Source organism: Anolis carolinensis, unplaced genomic scaffold (assembly GCF_035594765.1).
Source record: "Anolis carolinensis isolate JA03-04 unplaced genomic scaffold, rAnoCar3.1.pri scaffold_9, whole genome shotgun sequence".
Lineage (NCBI taxonomy): Eukaryota > Metazoa > Chordata > Lepidosauria > Squamata > Dactyloidae > Anolis > Anolis carolinensis.
This window is the reverse complement of record NW_026943820.1, coordinates 3,683,726-3,704,607: the sequence shown is the minus strand read 5'-3', so window position 1 is coordinate 3,704,607 and position 20,882 is coordinate 3,683,726. Positions and strand designations below refer to the sequence as shown.

General features: G+C 40.6%; 1 protein-coding gene and 1 long non-coding RNA gene across 3 annotated transcripts; one reads left to right on the top strand and one right to left on the bottom strand.

The window, feature by feature from the left end:
* Nucleotides 1-104: 104 nt before the first annotated feature.
* cdt1 (chromatin licensing and DNA replication factor 1) lies at nucleotides 105-15,431 on the bottom strand. Of its 2 annotated transcripts, none has more exons than XM_008123581.3 (10): nucleotides 14,834-15,431; nucleotides 12,987-13,130; nucleotides 10,988-11,217; nucleotides 9,574-9,768; nucleotides 7,388-7,536; nucleotides 6,716-6,801; nucleotides 5,540-5,728; nucleotides 3,815-3,961; nucleotides 2,359-2,560; nucleotides 105-745 (listed from the first exon to the last, which is right to left on the bottom strand). In XM_008123581.3, exons 1-10 carry the CDS (start codon nucleotides 15,041-15,043, stop codon nucleotides 582-584), a joined length of 1,716 nt encoding a protein of 571 aa, XP_008121788.2. In that variant the 5' UTR covers nucleotides 15,044-15,431; the 3' UTR covers nucleotides 105-581. The 2 variants fall into 2 exon arrangements, with proteins under 2 accessions (XP_008121788.2, XP_003229533.3); XM_003229485.4 differs by having other exon boundaries at nucleotides 10,988-11,214; nucleotides 14,834-15,430.
* Nucleotides 2,555-9,219, top strand: LOC134293663 (uncharacterized). The gene is made up of 2 exons (XR_010000607.1): nucleotides 2,555-3,247; nucleotides 5,469-9,219. It is a non-coding gene; the product is annotated as an uncharacterized LOC134293663 (long non-coding RNA).
* Nucleotides 15,432-20,882: the final 5,451 nt, after the last annotated feature.

Genomic DNA, 20,882 nt, shown 5'->3' with positions numbered 1-20,882 from the left:
AATTCCCCCATCTAATATACTCCCTGCCTTCCTACAGATAATACACTTTGACTAAAAGATAAATTGAACTGCCTTGGATGCGATAAGAAAGACTTTCCAATATATTGACAAGTCAGGAAAATATTTTAATTATCAAGGTTCATAATAATACATTCAACATTTCAAAACAGATCCTTGCAAAGTATTTTAAAAAATGCAAAAGGAATTAATACCAACTCCCTTCCCTCGCCCATTGCATCTGGAAATGGAAACTCTTGCATCATATTTTCCCATCTTTGTACTCTTGCTTCATTCCTCATTTCACTCCCATTAAAAGAAAAACATAATTCTGAAATTAATTCAAAGTTTTAACAGCCACAGGAGGGTAAGGAGTTTGGCATGGATCGAAAACCAACTTTCCAGCTGAAAAGGGGGGAAAAGCAGCTAGAAAATAGTAAAAACTATCCTTTTTTGTCTTTATTGCTCCATCAATGCTAAAAAAAATCTGCAAATGTCTTAAGTAAAAACTCAGCCAGGAGGATCAATGTAGTCACAATCATGGCACCAAAAAAAGTCTGTATTCGTTGCTATCACAACTGCACTCAAAGCCGTTCTTCTTCCTTCATCCTTTTGGCCAGTCTCTCGGTGATGATATTGAGGTCGACGCTTTTGTCCAGTTTGATGTAGGTGTCTTTCCGAACGGAAAGGACACTCACCCAGGACGGAAGCAGCTCCGAAAGGAGGCGCAGGTGGCCCTCCATCTCTCCTGCAGCGACAAAAGGAAATTACATGATGATTTTTGTTCCTGGGTTATCCATGTCATTTCCTAATTGGTTCTATCATAAAAACATGGGGAAAGTCTATTAAACTGCAAAGAACTTGCTTCTGCAGGAGGGACATAATAATACTTTATTTGCATTCTGCCCTATCTCCCCAAACTGCTAGGTTGGCAGAAGCTGGGGCTAACAGCAGGAGCTCACCCCGCTCCCCAGATTTGAACTGCCAACCTTCCAGTCTACAAGTTCAGCTACTTACAGTACCTATTGATCTACTCACATTTGCATGTTTTTGAACTGCTAGGTTGGCAGAAGCTGGGGCCAACAGTGGGAGCTCACCCCATCCAGCAGATTCGAACCGCCAACCTTCCGGTCAGCAAGTTCAGCCACTCAGCGGCTTAACCCGTTGCACCACTGCAGCCCCAACATCCTACTATAGCACATTTTTTGCTATAGTTTCTCAATGAATAATCTCATCGAATCAACCAATTCAACATAGTTTGTGCCACAAAAACAAAATTTCTGGAGTAGAACGACAACTTTCAAAGTCAGGACCGCACAATTGAACAGGAAATGACATTTTCAAACCAAGAACAAGACTCGGGGAGGAGACTTTTTACTTTAAAGGGAAGCGTAACTTGGTTTAGAATATATGTGAAAGAGGCTTGGATGTTAGAAGAACAATAACAAGTTTATTCAGGCACAGAGCTTAGTAGTTACAATGTTGTTTCTCACTTGGAGGTATTCTTATTAACAGTTACAATACTAGAATGAGATTAATCACTTCTCTAAAGTATCACTTCTTTTACTTAAAGTAGTTAAAACTTCTTCCTCTGCTACTTTTAAACCGTTACTTCAATGGATCTCTGTAAGTCCAGCTGGGATTGGTTCCCAAAGTCTGAAACTTGGACTATCCAGTGACTTCAAGCCACAGTCACCCCTGTGATATACTATCACAGAATCTCTGTGCCTTTCCAGGACACAGACTACATTAAATAAGTCCCCAAACTTATTTAAAACCGACTCAAAATGAACAATTGAGTCTCCTTGATCCCATCAACCTGGAATCTATCTTCCCTGTGCCTCATCAGAGCACAGACTGACTTTCTTTTTTAAACTCTGCACTTCAACTAAATGGCAGTTGGCTCCGCCTACTTCTCCATGGCAACCAGCCTCTGAGTGCCGAGATGCAATAACTCTAATACTTACCCTTTTAAAACATAAACACATAATTAAACATAACATCCGTAAACCAAAATTCGTACTTCATTACACAATGTCATTTCCGAACTGGTTCTTATCATCAAAACATGGGGAAAGTTTACTAAACGGCACAAACTTGTGTTTGCAGGAGGGACACCCTGCAGCACATTTTGCAATAGTTTTTCAATGAGTATCTTATCGGGTCTCGACCAATTTGACATACTTTGTGGGACAAAAACAATGTTTCTGGAGTAGAACAGCTACTTCCAAAGTCAGGACCGCACAATTAAACAGGAAATGACACTTTGAAGTCAGAAACAGAGTGGAATAAGGTGGATCCATGGATATGGGATCGACCAGCCTGTGCTTGCGTCAACTACAATGGGAGCGCATGACGTACCGGGGGTCATGAGCGAGCGGTAGCTGGCCAACATGCGCTGGCAGGCTGCTTCCAGGGTGAGCGCCGGCTTCTTCTCGGCCACAAAGACGTTGCGCAGGACCCGGGCCATCTCCGGCAGGCGGCCCATCATCCCCAGGCGGAGCTCTTGCTGCGGGTCCCGCGTCATCTGCGCCTGCAGCTTCTGCGCCTCCTTGGCTCTGATCTGGGAAAAGAGTCAGACCACAGAGTCCGGTCAGTGCAAGGACATTCCCTGCGAATCGTCCATATTTTGCTATGACACTTTTCCCTGCTCTGCAGAACAACTCATGACTTGCCCATTGGTTACATCAAAATGCACAATTTTGGACTCCAAAGCCTTTTGTTGACGTTTTTATACATAATAATTCCCCACTAATCGTCCATATTTTGCTATGACACTTTTCCCTGCTCTGCAGAACAACCCATAACTTACCCATTGGTTACATCAAAATGCACAATTTTGGACTCCAAAGCCTTATGTTGACGTTTTTATACATAATAATAATTCCCCACTAATCGTCCATATTTTGTTATGACACTTTTCCCTGCTCTGCAGAACAACCCATGACTTGTCCATTGGTTACATCAAAATCCACAATTTTGGACTCCAAAGCCTTTCGCTGACTTTTTAATACATTATTATTATTATTATTCCCCATTAATCATCCGTATTTTGCTAGGACACTTTTCCTCCTCTGCAGAATGACCCATGACTTACCCATGGGTCACATCAAAACCCACAATTTTGGACTGCAAAGCCTTTCCTTGACTGGGTTGCTGTGAATTTTCTGGGCTGTCTGCCCATGTTCCAGAAGCATTCTCTCCTGACGTTTCACCCGCATCTATGGCAGCCATCCTCAGAGGTTGTGAGGTATGTTGGAAACTACGCAAGTGGGGTTTATACATGTATATATCTCTATGGAATAATGTCCAGGGTGGGAGAAAGAACTCTGATCTGCTGGGTGAAAGTGTGAATGTTGCAGTTGGCCACCTTGAGTAGCACTGAATGACCTTTCAGCTTCAAAGCCAGGCTGCTTCCTGCCAGGGGAACCCTTTTTTTGGGACGTGTTAGCTGGCCCCGATTGTTTCCTGTCTGGAATTCTTCAGTCTTCGGAGTGTTGTTCTTTATTTACTGAATGTTTTTGGAGGTTTTTTTAAAAGACTCCTTTCTGTTGAAACTGTCCACATGCTTCTTGTGGATTTCCATAGCTTCTCTATGTAGTCTGACATGGTGCTTGTTAGAGTGGCCCAGCATTTCTGCATTTTGGACTTCACCTCCCACAATTCCTAATAGCCGGTGGGTTGAAATTGGCCCAGGCCTGGGTCATACAGTAAGGGTTGACTTACTTACCATCAAATAGTCAATACTTCCATTCTGTTTGGATTCTAAATGAATGCATCTATTGCAACAGACACACATACACAAACCCCCGCTTACCCTCTCCAGCAAGGACTGGGAGACCCCCCGGAGGCTGCTGCTCGGGGTGTTTGGGGGGGCCGAAGGGGTCGGGCGGGGTGACTCCGGGGCCAAAGGGCAGCTGCCCTCCGCCGTCCGCAAGGCCAGGTTGGCCAAAGCCTTCTCCATCTGAGCAAAAGAACCAACCAGCCCAAATCATTAACAAGATCATCACAAAAAAGAATGATAAAGAACAACACAGTCGCTCCACATTTGTAGACCTGATTATTCATGGATGTGATTAAAAACCTTGGAATCTCTAGGTCCTTTGGCTTGATTCTATGGTGAACTTTCTCCAGACATGGAAGATATAGACATTTCTAAAATTTATTATTATTGTTGTTTTTATTATTACTATTATTTCTACGGTTCACTTTCTCCAGGCATGCTGAAGGACCTAGAGATTTATAAAATGAATTATTATTATTTTTATTATTGCTATTATTTCTACAGCCCACTTTCCCCAGACATGCTGGAGGACCTAGATTTGTAAAATGAATTATTATTATATTATTATTATTGAGACAACGACGTTGTATGACACAGCAAACAAGATAGATATGCTGGATTTTGTATCACAAAATCACATTATTATCACTACTATTAATTCTACAGCCCACTTTCTCCAGGCATGCTGGAGGACCTAGATTTGTAAAATGAATTATTATTATTATTATTATTGACACAACAACGTTGTATGACACAGCAAACAAGATAGATATGCTGGATTTTGTATCACAAAATCACATATTATTATTATTATTACTACCATTAATTCTACAGCCCACCATGCTGGAGGACCTAGATTTGTAAAATGAATTACTATTATTATTATTATTATTATTATTATTATTGACACAACAACGTTGTATGACACAGCAAACAAGATAGATATGCTGGATTTTGTATCACAAAATCACATATTATTATTACTACTACTATTATTTCTACAGCCCACTTTCTCCAGGCATGCTGGAGGACCTAGATTTGTAAAATGAATTATTATTATTATTATTATTATTATTATTATTATTATTATTTCTACAGCTCACTTTCTCCAGGCATGCTGGAGGACCTAGAGATTTATAAAATGATGATGATGATTGTTATTACTATTATTTCTACAGCCCACATTTCTCCAGGCATGTTGGAAGACCTAACGATTTGTAAAATAATAATAATAATTACTATTATTTCCAGGGCCCACTTTTTCTAGGCATGCTGGAGGACCTAGAGATTTGTAAAATGAATTATTATTTTATTATGACACAGCAAACAAGATAGATATGCTGGATTTTGTATCACAAAATCACAAGTCGAACACTTCCCAAGTGTCTAGGACTGTGTGATGTATTTTCGGATGATGCGTGCAGATCCCAGTAGGGTGGCCTTTTGCAGTTGGCAGATCGTAATTTTGTCAATGTCTATTGTTTCCAAATGCCAGCTGAGATCCTTTGGCACATCATCATCATCATCATCATCATTATTATTATTATTATTTCTACGGACCAATTTTTCCAGGCATGCTGGAGGACCTAGAGATTTGTAAAATGAATTATTATTATTATTATTAAATAAAATAAAAGCTCTTAGGTGTCTTAATTGAATCCTTTCACAATAAAGCCTATCTCTACAGCAGCACACCGAGCTGATGCAGAAAGGCTCCTTGCACCGTACGGGACGCAGATGACAAAGAAATAGACTTACCTTTGGCGTCAACATGCTCCTTGCCTTTGCAAGCACTTCCTGCGCACTGGTGATCTTGTCTACTTGCGGAGGCTGCGGCACCTCGGCGGGAGCGATGTCTGGCACCTCGTCCACGTTGAACCTAGGGTGCCATCGGGTCAGTTTGTCCTCCAGCACCGCCATGGGAGGGCTGAGTGAGGCCAGGAAGGCCTGCAAGGAAAGGACACCCGCATAAAGAGAAAGAAACCACTGCCTGCAACATAGGTTTACGTTGAGCAGGGAACTATATCCCTTGAAGTGCCATGGCTCAACCTTCAGAGCTGCAGCCTGGTAAAGTACCAGAACTCCTTGGCAGGGAAGGCTAAATGACCTTTGGAAACCTACAACTCCCAAGGTCCCATAACAGAGCCGTGGCCATTCAAGTGGCGTCAAACTGCATTGGTTCTGCAGTGAAGAGGCACTCAGAGAAGGCAAAGGGCTTTGGAAAACTACAACTCCCAGGGTCCCATTGCATCAATTCCAGTACAGATGCACCTAAAGAAGGCAAAAGGCCTTGGGGAAACTACAACTCCCAGAGTCCCATTGCATTGATTCCGGTGCAGATGCCCTTAAAGAAGGCAAAAGGCCTTCAGGAAATGACAACTCCCAGAGTCCCATTGCATCAATTCCAGTGCAGATGCACCTAAAGAAGGCAAAAGGCCTTGGGGAAACGACAACTCCCAGGGTCCCATTGCATTGATTCCAGTGTAGATGTACCCAGACAAGGCAAAAGGCCTTGGAAGCCACAACTCCCAAGGCTCCGTTGCACAGATTCTGCAGCATAGATGCACACGGAGAAGGCAATATACCTTGGAAAACTGTAACTCCCAAGGTTCCATTGTATTGATTTCAATGTCAGTGCCCCCAGAGAAGAGGAGAGATCTTGGGAAACTACAACTCCCCAGGACCCTGTTGCATTAATCGACAGTGTAGATACACCCAGAAAAGGGGAAAGAAAACTGCAACTCCCAGGGTCCCATTGCATTGATTCTGCAGCATAGATGCACCCACAGAAGGATCTTAGAAAACTACATCTCCAAGGCTCCCAAAGCAGTGGCAGTTCAAGTGGTGTTGAACTGCATTCATTCAACAATGTAGATGCACCCTTATGTTTCAGCTGGACAAAGAAGGAAGGGAAGGGCAGACCCAATGACTCACCTTGTGGTGACTCTTGACAATGTTGACCAGGTTCCTGCTGAATACCTTCCGGCGCTCCATCAGCCGTGAAGCCGACAGTTTCTCACCTGAAAGTGACAGAAGAGGCTGTCAGGAAACCGACGTCCTGAATGATGTATGAGTCAGGTCTCATTTCGCCTGCTCATCCGTTAGACCACTTAGTGACTACTAAAGCAGCACTAAAACACGACAGCATAGTCAATCTGCTGATCCCAGCGGCACTAAAAACTTTATTTACAGATATCTACAAAGATAAACAGCCAAAGCTGCTCAGACAAATCTTGCTTCAGCAAGAACAAATCATGGAGTCACTCTGTGTCTGTTATTAGTAAACTTTAAGCACATCTCATATTCCACAGTCTGTGACATATCTTCCTGCTAAGTAGCTCAGACGGAAGTCTTGATGCTGTGCCCTTCCAGCCATAAATCAGGGCTCGCTGCAATTAACTACTTGACTGCTGGAATGCTTACCGGAGCAAAAACACACTTACACAGCAACAATGAATTAAACATTTCATTACATAACACAAAAACCGTAACAGAGGCCTCTGGGTTTTGCAAAGCCATTTGATGGTTGTATTTTAATGGCCAGAAATGCCCCCATTTGGGGAAATGGGTCATTTTGGAGTCTGGATCCTTTGCCCCATAACGTACCAGCTTCCAGGACTGGTTCGAACGTCAGCTGGTAGTCGCTTTGCTTGGGGCCTCCGCTGCGAAAAGTGGGGACGTTCTTCTCTTGGCGTAAAATGTACGACTCTGGGAACACCGTTTTGATCTGACCCACGTTGCGCTCCTCGAACTGCCTGTAGAATGGCAAACATTAAATGTACAGGATTCACCTTGCAGATCATTGCCCCCAAAGCTTGATTGACAAGGGCTTTTTTAAAAGGCAAACTTCCACCACTAGATTTAGGAAAACAATAATAAATATTTCCCCATCTCAGAGTCCCAGCAAAAAACACAGGCAATGTCAAAGTACATATTTGAATAATAATATCTATTATTGATTTATTACCCGCCTCTCCTTGCAGCTCGAGAAGTAAACAGAAAGACAAAACACAAGCCTATTAAATTACTTATAACAAGATACAGAAAGAGGCAGCAACATTCTTTCAGAGGGAAAAGCATACAGAGTACTGCATATAATGAGTCTTCAGTATCTATTAGGGTTTGGTTCCAAGGGTATATTCAATTAATAATAATAATAATAATAATAATGTATTTGTTACCTGCCTCTCCTAATGACGCAAGGTGGGGTACAAAGAACTCAAAACATATCAACATATAGCATACAATAAAATGCATAACATTACACACTATATATATATTATATTTTATATATATATATATATATATATAAAACACATAGCATTTATGTGATAGATGCATGTTATTGAATGTATGTTATATATACACACACATATAGTGTGTATATGATATATGCATTTTGTTGCATTACGTGTTTTATATATACACACACACACATGTATATACAAACTCACACATATAGTGCATATATATGTTTTCATTGCATGTATTATATATATGTATGCACACATACACAAACACACACATATACATATTGTATGTATATCTATGATATATGCATTTTGTTGCATTGTTATATATATATACACACACATATATATACAAACTCATATACATATAGTGTGCGTGTGTGTATGTATGTATATATATATATATATTGTATGTATTATATATGTTATATACGCGCGTGCACACACACACTGTAGAATGCATTTTGCATCACTACCGTGTTTCCCCGAAAATAAGACAGTGTCTTATATTAATTTTTGCTCCCAAAGATGCTCAAGGTCTTATTTTCAGGGGATGTCTTATTTTTCCATGAAGAAGAATTCACATTTATTGTTGAACAAAAAATGAACATTTATTATATACTGTAGTCATCACAAACCAGCATAACCAGACAAACTGTGAATCCTATCAAGAATTTCTTGTTACTACCATTATTTCCATGTCCAATGCCGGGCTGTGGCGCAGCTGGCTAGTAACCAGCTGCTATAAATCACTACTGACCGAGAGGTCATGAGTTCGAAGCCCGGGTCGGGTTAAGCCTCCGACCATTAATAGCCCCGGCTTGCTGTTGACCTATGCAGCCCCGAAAGACAGTTGCATCTGTCAATTAGGGAAATGTAGGGACGCTTTATGCGGGAGGCTAATTTACAACACCATAAAACTGCCAGCAAAACACGAGGAAAGGAATGAGGAAGTACAGCCACTACTGGACGGTGAAGCAACAGCTCCCCCTGTGGCCAGAATCGTGAAGCTGGAAAAATGTTTAAAAAAAGCCTCTGAGTCTGTCTATACTGTATGTTGTTTGTCTGTTGGTATTGAATGTTTGCCATACATGTGTTCATTGTAATCCGCCCTGAGTCCCCTTCGGGGTGAAAAAGAAGGGCGGGATATAAATAAATAAATAAATAAATACAACTGGTATGTACATTTACCGATCCTGCATGCTCTGGTGTTCTGTTCGGCAGGCGCTGGGCCTGCTTCCAAACAAAAACTTTGCTAGGTCTTACTTTCGGGGGAGGCCTTATATTTAGCAATTCAGCAAAACTTCTACTAGGTCTTATTTTCCGGGGATGTCTTATTTTCGGGGAAACAGGGTATAATGGTCATGGCTCAATTATATGGATTCATGGGAGTTGTAGTTTGCTATCTTTGGCACAGAACATGAATGACATTCTGAAACTACAACTTCTAAGATTCCTTAGCACTGAGCCATGGCAGTTCAAGTGGGATTAAACTGCATTAACTTCACAGTGCAGAAGGGGTTGTCATTGCTTCCCACTCACTTGCGCATCATGTCCTGGACGCCTTGCTTGACCTTGGCGAAGGTGGCCGTCTCCGACCGGTTGAAGAGCATGCCCACGATGGTGTCCGCACTGCGGAACATCTCGGCCAGGACTCTGTACTTGTAGGGCAGCGCAAGGCCCGGGGGCACGTCCTCGGCGAGAGCATGGAAGCGCTGGTAGGCCGGCACATTCTCACTGATTTCAGGGGGAAAAGTATACAAAATTATACTTTTGTTGTGGATGTTAGGGATGCATCATTTACAGAATAACTACTGCCTAGCAACACTTTAACTTGGGAAAATTATTCTTTTTCAGAATCCCGCATCCCACTGGGGGGGGCAAAATGATGGAATCTAGGCCAGGAATACAGTGAATCTTATGGTGCATCTACACTGTAAAGTTAACACAGTTTGACACCGCTGTGCTATGGGATCCTGGAAGTTGCAGTTTGGAAAGGCAGCAGCGCTTTTGGGCAGAGAACGCCAAAGACCTTGTGAAACCTATTATTCTGTTATATTATATACTGTAATATAACAATATATTATATATAGTAAGATAATATGTTATATAGTATATTAAATATAGTACAATATATATAGTAATATAATTATACACATTATATTATATACAGTAATATATTATACACATACAGTAGAGTCTCACTTATCCAACATAAACGGGCCGGCAGAACGTTGGATAAGTGAATACGTTGGATAACAAGGACAGGTTAAGGAGAAGCCTATTAAACATCAAATTAGGTTATGATTTTACAAATTAAGCACCAAAACATCATGTTACACAACAAATTCGACAGAAAAAGTAGTTCAATATGCAGTAATGCTATGTAGTAATTACTGTATTTATGAATTTAGCACCAAAATATCACGATATATTGAAAACATTGACTACAAAAATGCGTTGGATAATCCAGAACGTTGGATAAGCGAGTGTTGGATAAGTGAGACTCTACTGTATTAGAGTAATATAATATTATGTACATATTATATACTGTATAGCAATATATACATTTTATTATATAGAGCAATATTACATACACATTATATATGGTAATATAATATTACATACTTTATATTATATAGTAATACAATATTATATATAGTAAGATATATTATATATAATAATGCAATACTACATACATTAAATTATATATAGTAACAGATTATATACATTATATTATATACACCATTATTTTACTTATTATATGTAGGAATATAATATTATATACATTATATGTTATGTTATGAAACTACTCTCATAATTCTATAGCATTGAGCCAAACCGCATCTAGAGACACTCCAAAAGAGGAGACTCTGAAAATCAGTGACTACAGATAAACAAAACTATGGAAAATAAATCTGTAGGAAAAAGTCTTGTTGCATAAAGCCACGCTTGCCTGCTCTCTCCGCTGGGTTCCAGATCTTTCTTGCCCAAATCTTCTTTCCCCAGTTTGGAGCCCTTCCTCTCCCGGATCTTGGATTCCAGCAGCCGGACCCGTTTCAGGCGGCTCTTGAGGTCGACGCCTGTCTCTGAGGATCCCTTTGGCGATCGGGCTTTCTGGGTCAAGGCTCGGATTTTGTCCAGGCGGCTTCTCAGCTCCGTCAGCTTCTCCTTGGACGTCTCCTGCTGGCGAGAAAACAGAATCTCAATTTAAAAGATCCCCTACTTTATTCACCTTGGTTAAAAATGTCCTCTTGAGCGATCTCTAGGTCCTCTAAGGTCACTTTCCTCCAGTTGTACAGGAGGACCTTGAAGTTTCTACATAGTACAGCCCTTTTAGGTCCTTGAATGCAATTTATGGTTCTCCAATGCAATCTTGAGGTCCTCCAGTGCAATTCTATGGTTCCCCAATGCAATCTTTAGATCGTCCAATGCAATTATAGTCCTCCAATGGAATTCTATGGTTCTCCAATGCAATCTTTAGATCCTCCAGTGCAATCTTTAGATCGTCCAATGCAATTATAGTCCTCCAATGGAATTCTATGGTTCTCCAATGCAATCTTGAGGTCCTCCAGTGCAATTCTATGGTTCCCCAATGCAATCTGTAGGTCTTCCAATGCAATCTGTAGGTTTTCCAGTGCAATTCTATGGTTCTCCAATGCAATCTGTAGGTCTTCCAGTGCAATTCTATGGTTCTCCAATGCAATCTTTAGATCCTCCAGTGCAATCTTTAGATCGTCCAATGCAATTATAGTCCTCCAATGGAATTCTATGGTTGTCCAATGCAATCTTTAGATCCTCCAGTGCAATCTTTAGATCGTCCAATGCAATTATAGTCCTCCAATGGAATTCTATGGTTCCCCAATGCAATCTGTAGGTCTTCCAATGCAATCTGTAGGTTTTCCAGTGCAATTCTATGGTTCTCCAATGCAATCTGTAGGTTTTCCAGTGCAATTCTATGGTTCTCCAATGCAATCTTTAGATCCTCCAGTGCAATCTTTAGATCGTCCAATGCAATTATAGTCCTCCAATGGAATTTTATGGTTCTCCAATGCAATCTTGAGGTCCTCCAGTGCAATTCTATGGTTCCCCAATGCAATCTGTAGGTTTTCCAGTGCAATTCTATGGTTCTTCAATGCAATTTGTAGGTTTTCCAGTGCAATTCAATGTTCTCCATTGAAATATCTAGGTACCCTAATGCAATTCAATGCCCTTCAATGCAGTCTGTAGGTCCTCCAATGGAATTCTATACTCCAATGCAATCTGTAGGTCTTCTAATGCAATTCAATGTTCTCCAATGCAATTTGTAGGTCCTCCAATGACATTCTAGCCCCTCCAATGACACTCTATGGTACCCTAATGCAATTCAATGTCTTTCACTGCAATTTCTAGGTCCTCCGATGCCATCTGTAGGTCCTCCAATGCAATCTAGGCTAATGCAATTCCATGGTCTTCCAATGCAATCCCTAGATCCTCCAATGTCGTTCTGTGGTCACCTCCAGACCACACATGTTCTGGATTTCAGATTTGGGAATATTTGCCTACACATAACAAGGTACCTTACAGACTAGATCCAAGTATAAATAATAATAATAATAATAATAATAATAATAATAATAATAATAATAATAATAGTATAAAAAAGGAAATTGGTTTTTCATTTCCTAGACACCTTGCTTTGTAGACAGAACTCGAAGGTAACTTTATACACAACATTTGCAATCATTTTGTGCAATTGTGCACAACAAACCTTTGGGAAGCAAAGGTGCCGCTCTCTTAGCTTCCTGTATGGGGGTTAAATAATAACAATAAGTAGATACCCAAAGAAATGCCATAGGTATTATGGAGATGTGAGCTCTCAGATGCAATATAAAGCAAAGGAGCCTTGCAACGGAGGATTCTGGATGTTGTCATCGCCAACAATGGCTTCTTCCACAACTTCCTAAAATGCTCACCTTTTCTGCTGGTGTCCTACCCTCTGCTTCCGTCTCTGGCTTCAGGCCTGGCGAAAGAATTACATTGGTCAAATCTTTCGCCTTCTTGTCCAGACCCGAAGGGCTGTGGGGCCCAAGAGGCGGAGCAATGCAGGGTCCAGGGGCCTGGAAGAGAAACATTGGGTCACAAACATCTGCAGAAGGCTCACTCCAAAAAATATCAATCTAAAGAGAACATTTCCCTGGGAATTCCTAGGTCATCCTGCATGACTCTATGGTCAACCTGGATGAAGCTGAACACAGAATGGCATTGGAGGATCTAGAGAAGCAGGTTCTCTCTAGAAATCTCTCACTTGACTATAAGCCTTGAGATTTTTAAGAGTTTCCAGTATTGTGAGTCAGAGTCTCCCTAAGAGAAGAAAGTGGGATGATAACAATAATAATAATAGCTGGGTGAGGCATTATAATAACAACAGCTGGTGAGACATAATAATGATAGTAGTAGGAATAATAATAGTTTGGTGAGGTGAGGCATAATAATAATAACAATATAATAGTTTGGTGAGGCATAACAACAACAACATGATAATGATACCAATAGTTTAATTTGGCATATTAATAACAGTTTGGATAGGCATGACGATGACCACAATAATAGTAAATAATAATAATAATATAGTTTGGTGAAACACAATAACAACAATAATAGTTTGGTGAGGCATAATATTACTTTAGTGAAACATAGTTTTATGAGTCATGATAATAATAATTGAATTTAGCATAACAACAAGTTTGGTGAGTCATGACTATAATAATAATAATATCCTATCATATTTTGGTGAAATATAACAATAGCAGTTTTATGAGTCATGATAATAACAATAGTTTTTGGCATAATAACAGTTTAGTGAGGCATGATAATAATAATATAATAGTTTGGTGAAACATAACAATAATAATTTGCTGAGACATAATAATAATAAAATAGTTTGGTGAAACGTAATAGTTTAATGAGTCGTGATAATGATAATAAGTTTATTTTGGCATTATAATAACAGCTTGGTGAGGCATGATGATAATATAATAGTTTGGTGAAACAATAGTTTGATGAGTCATGACAATTTGGCATAATAATAACAATTTGGTGAGGCATAATAATAACAATAACACCAATAACAATATAGCTTGGTGAGAAATAATAATAGCCTGATGATGCATAATAATACCAATAATAATAGTTTGGTGAGAGAAAATATATAATAGTTTGGTGAAACATAATAATAATGGAAGCAGGCGTTTGAAAATGGTTGACATATACAGTAGAGTCTCACTTATCCAACATAAACTGGCTGGCAGAATGTTGGATAATAAGGAGAGATTAAGAAAATGGCTATTAAACATCAAAATAGGTTATGATTTTACAAATTATGCACCAAAACATCATGTTATACAACAAATTTGACAGAAAAAGTAGTTCATAACACATTAAATGCTATGTAGTATTTACTGTATTTACGAATTTAGCACCAAAATATCATGAAATATTGAAAACATTGACTACAAAAATGCGTTGGATAATCCAGAACGTTGGATAAGTGAGTGTTGGATAAGTGAGACTCTACTGTAACGTGATGTGATTTTGCAGCTGGATTAATACCAATTGGCTTGAACTAGTTTTGCTTCTGGTGGTCTGGACAATACGTTTTAAATCCAAGACAAAAAAATTAATTCGATATATTTTCTAATATGTTATTGTTATGTTAGGTTTATGTTATGTTATTGTTATGTTAGGTTTCATCAAGCTGAAGCCCCTCTGAAATTATAACTCCCAGGCCTCCAGAGTATAGCATTGTGCAGTGTGGACTCACCGCCGCTTGTTCCCCTTCCGGGGGCGCCATAAGGAGCCTCTTCCTGGCCGAGCCCCTGCCCATGGACTCGGTCCTGGCCCGCTTCCTGCCGCCCGCCGGGGTCCAGGGCTCCTGCTCGGGCTGGCTTCCCTTGCGGCGGAGCCTGGAGGAGGCGGAGGAACTCCCGGCCTTGTTTTGCGGGAAGAAATCGGTGACTCGGAGCTGCGCCATCCCGGCCACGTGGACGGAGACCCTCTGGTTTGCTTGTTTGCTTTCTTCCGGATGGAACGCTCGCGACCCCAACGTTCTATCCGGACTCCTCTCGCCCAATAGGAACGCTCAGCCTCCCCACAGTGGAACGCTCGCGCTCCCCAACGTTCTATCCGGACTCCTCTCGCCCAATAGGAACGCTCAGCCTCCCCACAGTGGAACGCTCGCGCTCCCCAACGTTCTATCCGGACTCCTCTCGCCCAATAGGAACGCTCAGCCTCCCCACAGTGGAACGCTCGCGCTCCCCAACGTTCTATCCGGACTCCTCTCGCCCAATAGGAACGCTCGCGCTCCCCAACGTTCTACCCGGCCGTCTTTCCCGCGCTCTGAGCGAAGCCCCGCCTTCTTCCGCGCCTCCTTTTTTTCCCGCCTTTGAGGCCGCCCGTCTCTTAAAGGCGCCGCGCCCCATTTTTGGACTTTTCCAAAATACAGTCCTCTCAAACTTGCTCCTATGGCTGGCTGAGAGAGTGGCACTTTGGCTTCCCGTGGGCTCAGTGCACATAGCCTTGGTTTCATGCTGAAAATTATTTTAAAAATTCGCAACATAAAATGACTTTCAGGCTATATGCATAAGGTGTATGTGATATAAATACACACACTATGTTTGACACATAACCAGGGATATGTAGATATTTGACACAAAACTATATATAGGTGTGTGTATATATTCTGTATATATGTGTGTGTGTAGTAGACACACAACCACATATATATGTGTGTGTGTGTGTAGACAGTCATTGATAAATACTAGAAATATAGCTCTATATATACAGTATCTTTATCTTATTAGTATTAGATACACAAATATAGATACTACTAGACACATAATTGCATATCTACATACAGTAGAGTCTCACTTATCCAACATTCTGGATTATCCAACACATTTTTGTAGTCAATGTTTTCAATATATCATAATATTTTGGTGCAAAATTCGTAAATACAGTAATTACTACGTAGCATTCCTGCGTATTGAACTACTTTTCTGCCATATTTGTTGTCTAACATGATGTTTTGGTGCTTAATTTGTAAAATCATAACCTAATTTTGTGTTTAATAGGCTTCTCCTTTATCTCTCCTTATTATCCAACATATTTGCTTATCCAACATTCTGCCAGCCTGTTTATGTTGGATAAGTGAGACTCTACTATATTAGACACACGACCACAGATAGATACTACGGTAGATTAGATCAACAAACTGTAGTCTCACTTATCCAAGCTAAACGGGCCGGCAGAAGCTTGGATAAGCAAATATCTTGGATAATAAGGAGGGATTAAGGAAAAGCCTATTAAACATCAAATTAGGTTATGATTTTACAAATTAAGCAACAAAACATCATGTTTTACAAGAAATTGACACAAAAAGCAGTTCAATACACAGTAATGTTATGTTGTAATTACTGTATTTACAAATTTAGCACCAAAATATCACGATGTATTGAAAACATTGACAACAAAAATGCGTTGGATAATCCAGAACGTTGGATAAGCAAATGTTGGATAAGTGAGACTCTGCTGTATATATGTATTAGACATTACATAGCCACATATATCTATATATGTATTAGACATACAATCATAGATAGATACTAGATACATTGCCACAAATGTTTATGTATCTGTATCTATATATGTATTAGACAAACGACCATAGATAGATACTAGATTAGATACACATATCTTCTGTATATCTATATATATAAATGAGTGATGGAATCCTGGCGACCAACAAAACAACAAAACTACAGGCCCCCCAACCTCGAAATTTGTCAACACAACCCATCATCCACGCCTCTAGGTTGATACAACAAAAAGAAAAGAAAAATAAAGTCCTAATTAGAGGGAGAGCAATAATTGTTTTTATCCAATTGCTGCCAGTTAGAGGAGTAATCTCTGCCCACTTGGTCTCCTAGCAACCAACTCAGCCCAGGGGACAGGCAGACTTAGGCCTCACTTAGGCTTCTTCCACAGATTATCTAATTTGCACTGGATTATATGGCAGTGTAGACTCAAGGCCCTTCCACACAGCTATATAACCCATTTAGAATCTTATATTATCTGCTTTGCACTGGATTATCTGGACTCCACACTGCCATATAATCCACTTCAGTGTGCATTTTATACAGCTGTGAAGAAGGGGCCTCATATAATCCAGTTCTAAGCAGATAATATAAGATTATAAATATAATATGTAATAATTACTGTGATATAGAATCATAGAATAGTAGAGTTGGAAGAGACCTCATGGGCCATCCAGTCCAACCCCATTCTGCCAAGAAGCAGGAAATCGCATTCAAAGTGATTAATAATAATACAGAACAATATAATCTCTAAAATCAGGACAGTAAATAAAGAGCAACACTCTGAAAGCATAAGCCACAGCAACGCGTGGCCGGGCAAAGCTAGTATTTATATATTAGACGCACAACCATAGATATCAGACACATAGCCACAAAACCAAATGTGTGTATTAGATACATTTGCATATACTATACATAAATCCACGCAAAATCCACGTAGACACTTTATATACATAGGCTGAAGGGCATGTTGTGCAATTTCATTGTAAACACTTGTTCATGAAACAAAGTTATCCACTTTAATGAGCTTTTTGTGCAGAAGTCCCTAGGTGGCAGTCACACATCATTTGAAACTTTGCTTGGCTCATAAAATCCACTTTGAGAACCACAAAGCCCAGCTTGAGCCTCTCTTTGCTTATCCAAGATATTTGCTTATCCAACGTTCTGCCTTGGATAAGCGAGACTCTACTGTATTATTATTGTTATTTATTTGCTCTATTTCTACCCCGCCTTTCTCTACCTTGAAGGGGACTCAAAGCAGCTTACATGGAGGCAATTACTCAATGCCTTAAAGCAGGGGTCCACAAACTTTTTAAGCCGAGGGCCGGTCCACAATCCTTCAGACTGTTGAGGGGCCGGATCATCATTTGAAAAAACAAACAAACAAAAAAACAAATTCCGATGCACACTGCACATGTCTTATTTGTAGTGCAAAAACAACAACAACAACAAGAACAATTAAAGAACAATACAATATTTAAAAATAAAAACAATTTTAACCAACATACATTGATCAGGATTTCAATGGGAAGTGTGCTCCTGCTTCTGGCCAATGAGATAGTCAAGTTAATTAGGATTGTTGTTGTTGTTGTTGTTGTGTGCCTTCAAGTCATTTCAGACTTTGGGTGAGCCTAAGTCTAAAATTTATTATTTATTATTTATTTATTTACTGCATTTATTTACTACATTTGTATCACACCCTTCTGACCCCAAAGGGGACTCAGAGTGGCTTACAAATTATATGTACATACAATATATTATATTATTAGCATAGCACAATATTAGCATTATATATTACTATATTGAACTATACCACTATACTGTAATATTATTAGTAATATTATATGTAATATAGAACATATAATTAATATTATTATATGGCATTATTATTAGTGTTATATTGTATTACATTATAATATTATTATCAATATTATATGTATATACAATATATTATATTATAAAACTGAGGGCGGGGGCCAGGTCAATGACCTCGGAGGGCCGCATCCGGCCCCTGGGTCTTAGTTTGGGGACCCCTGCCTTAAAGCATATAATACAGACGTGAAAATTAAATTACATTAAAAACAGACATTATTAAAATACATACATTTGGTAGGTTAAAAGGTCAGGGATCGTATGTCCCATTGCAATCGCCAGCATTAAAAATTCATGCAGTTTTGGCATCTTCCCAGCCATTGCTCTGAGCCACAAAAGCACTCTGGCGGAAATCAAAGCAGACTTAATATTAATTAATTGAGATTTATTCCGCGGTCGATCAGTGCCAATCAACGTCTGAGTCGGATGCAGCACTGGAGTTGATCCAGAACCAAACAGATGAATTTTACAACACGTTTACACTGTGCAATGAATGCAGTTTGGCTCCACTTTAATTGCCACGGTTCGATGCCATGGAATAATGGGAGTTGTAGTTTTGCAAGGGCTTTTGAGCCTTCGCTGCAGATGTCACAAGGCTAGGGCCTCACCTAACTACAAATCCCAGGATGCCATTGCACTGAGCTGTTACTGTTTAAAGTGTTATGAAACTGCATTTATTCTACAGTGCAGATGCATCTTCCAATCCTGACACAGGTGAGACCTTTTAACCATCAAAGGCCCAGGTGAGCTTAATGCAATCGGATGAGGATGATTTTTGGCAGACTTTCACCTGGACTGGTGCAAGGGGCCTGCAATCCCTTTCACTGGTTAACCCATCACTCCCATATGCTGTTGGAAGAGCCCAGGGTTGGGGATTCTGGGATTTGTAGTTCTGCAAGACAAGAAGATGGTCCCATGCTAATGGGACATATTGTCCCACAAAGAGGGGGAAATGATCAAAGGCTGATGGATAATGGGACATACAGTCCTCTAAAGAGGGGGAAATGGTACAAGGCTGATGGATAATGGCACATATAGTCCTCTAAAGAGGAAATGGTACAAGGCTGATGGATAATGGGACACACAATCCCCCTAAAGAGGGAAATGGTACAAGGCTAATCGATAATGGGACATATGGTTCAACGCTGATGGATAATGGGCCATGTAGTCATAAAGAGGGGGAAATGGTCCTAGGCTGATGGATAATGGGACATATGGTTCAATGCTGGTGGATAATGGGACATTGTAGTCCTCTTAAGAGGGAAATGATCCAAAGCTGATGGATAATGGGACACGCAGTCCTCCAAAGAGAGGGAAATGGTCCAAGAGTGGTGGATAATGGGACTTGTAGTCACAATAGAGGGAAAATGGTGCAAGGCTGGTAGATAATGGGACATATAGTCTCCCTAACAAAGGGAAAGCGTTTCAAAGCTGATGGATAATGGGACATACAGTCCTCCAAAGAGAGGAAAATGGTCGAAGGGTGGTGGATAATGGGACTTGTAGTCACAATAGAAGGGAAATGGTGCAAGGCTGGTGGATAATGGGACATATAGTCTCCCTAACAAAGGGGAAGTGTTCCAAAACTGATGGATAATGGGACATATAGTCCCCTAAAGAGGAGCAAATACGCCAAGACTGATGGGTAATGGGACACATGGTACAATGCTGGTGGATAATGGGACACACAGTCCCCTTAAGGGAAATGATCCAAAGCTGATGGATAATGGGACTAGTGGTCCACCTGAGAGGTGGAAATTGTCCACAGGGGGTGGATAATGGAACATACAGTCCCCCAAAGAGAGAGAAATGGTCCAAGGCTGATGGATAATGGGGCTTGTAGTCCTTCCAAAGAGGGGGAATTTGTCTCAAGGCTGATGGATAATGGGACATACAGTCCCCTAATCAGAAACGGTAATGACCTGAGGTTAGTGGATAATGGGACTTGTAGTCACAAGAGGGGGGGAAATGGTCCAAGCCTGGTGGATAATGGAACACATGGTTCAAGGTTGGTGGGTAATGGGACATGCAGTTCCTCCTAAGGGGGGAAAATTGTCCAATGAGGGTGGATAATGGGACTTGTAGTCCACCCAAGAGGAGGAAACTGTCCATGGCGGGTGGATAATGGAACACAGAATCCCTGAAAGAGGGGGAAACGCGCCAAGGCTGATGGGTAATGGGAGTTGTAGTCCTCCCAGAGAGAAGGGGCGAGAGAAGGAAGAGGGTGTGGGGAGCGCCAGGCTGGAGCCCTCCTCCTCCTCCTCTTCCTCCTCCGGAGGGGCGGCGACGGGGGTTTGGCTTCTCCTCCTTCCTCTCCTCCTTCCTCTCCTCCTCCTCCTCCTCCTT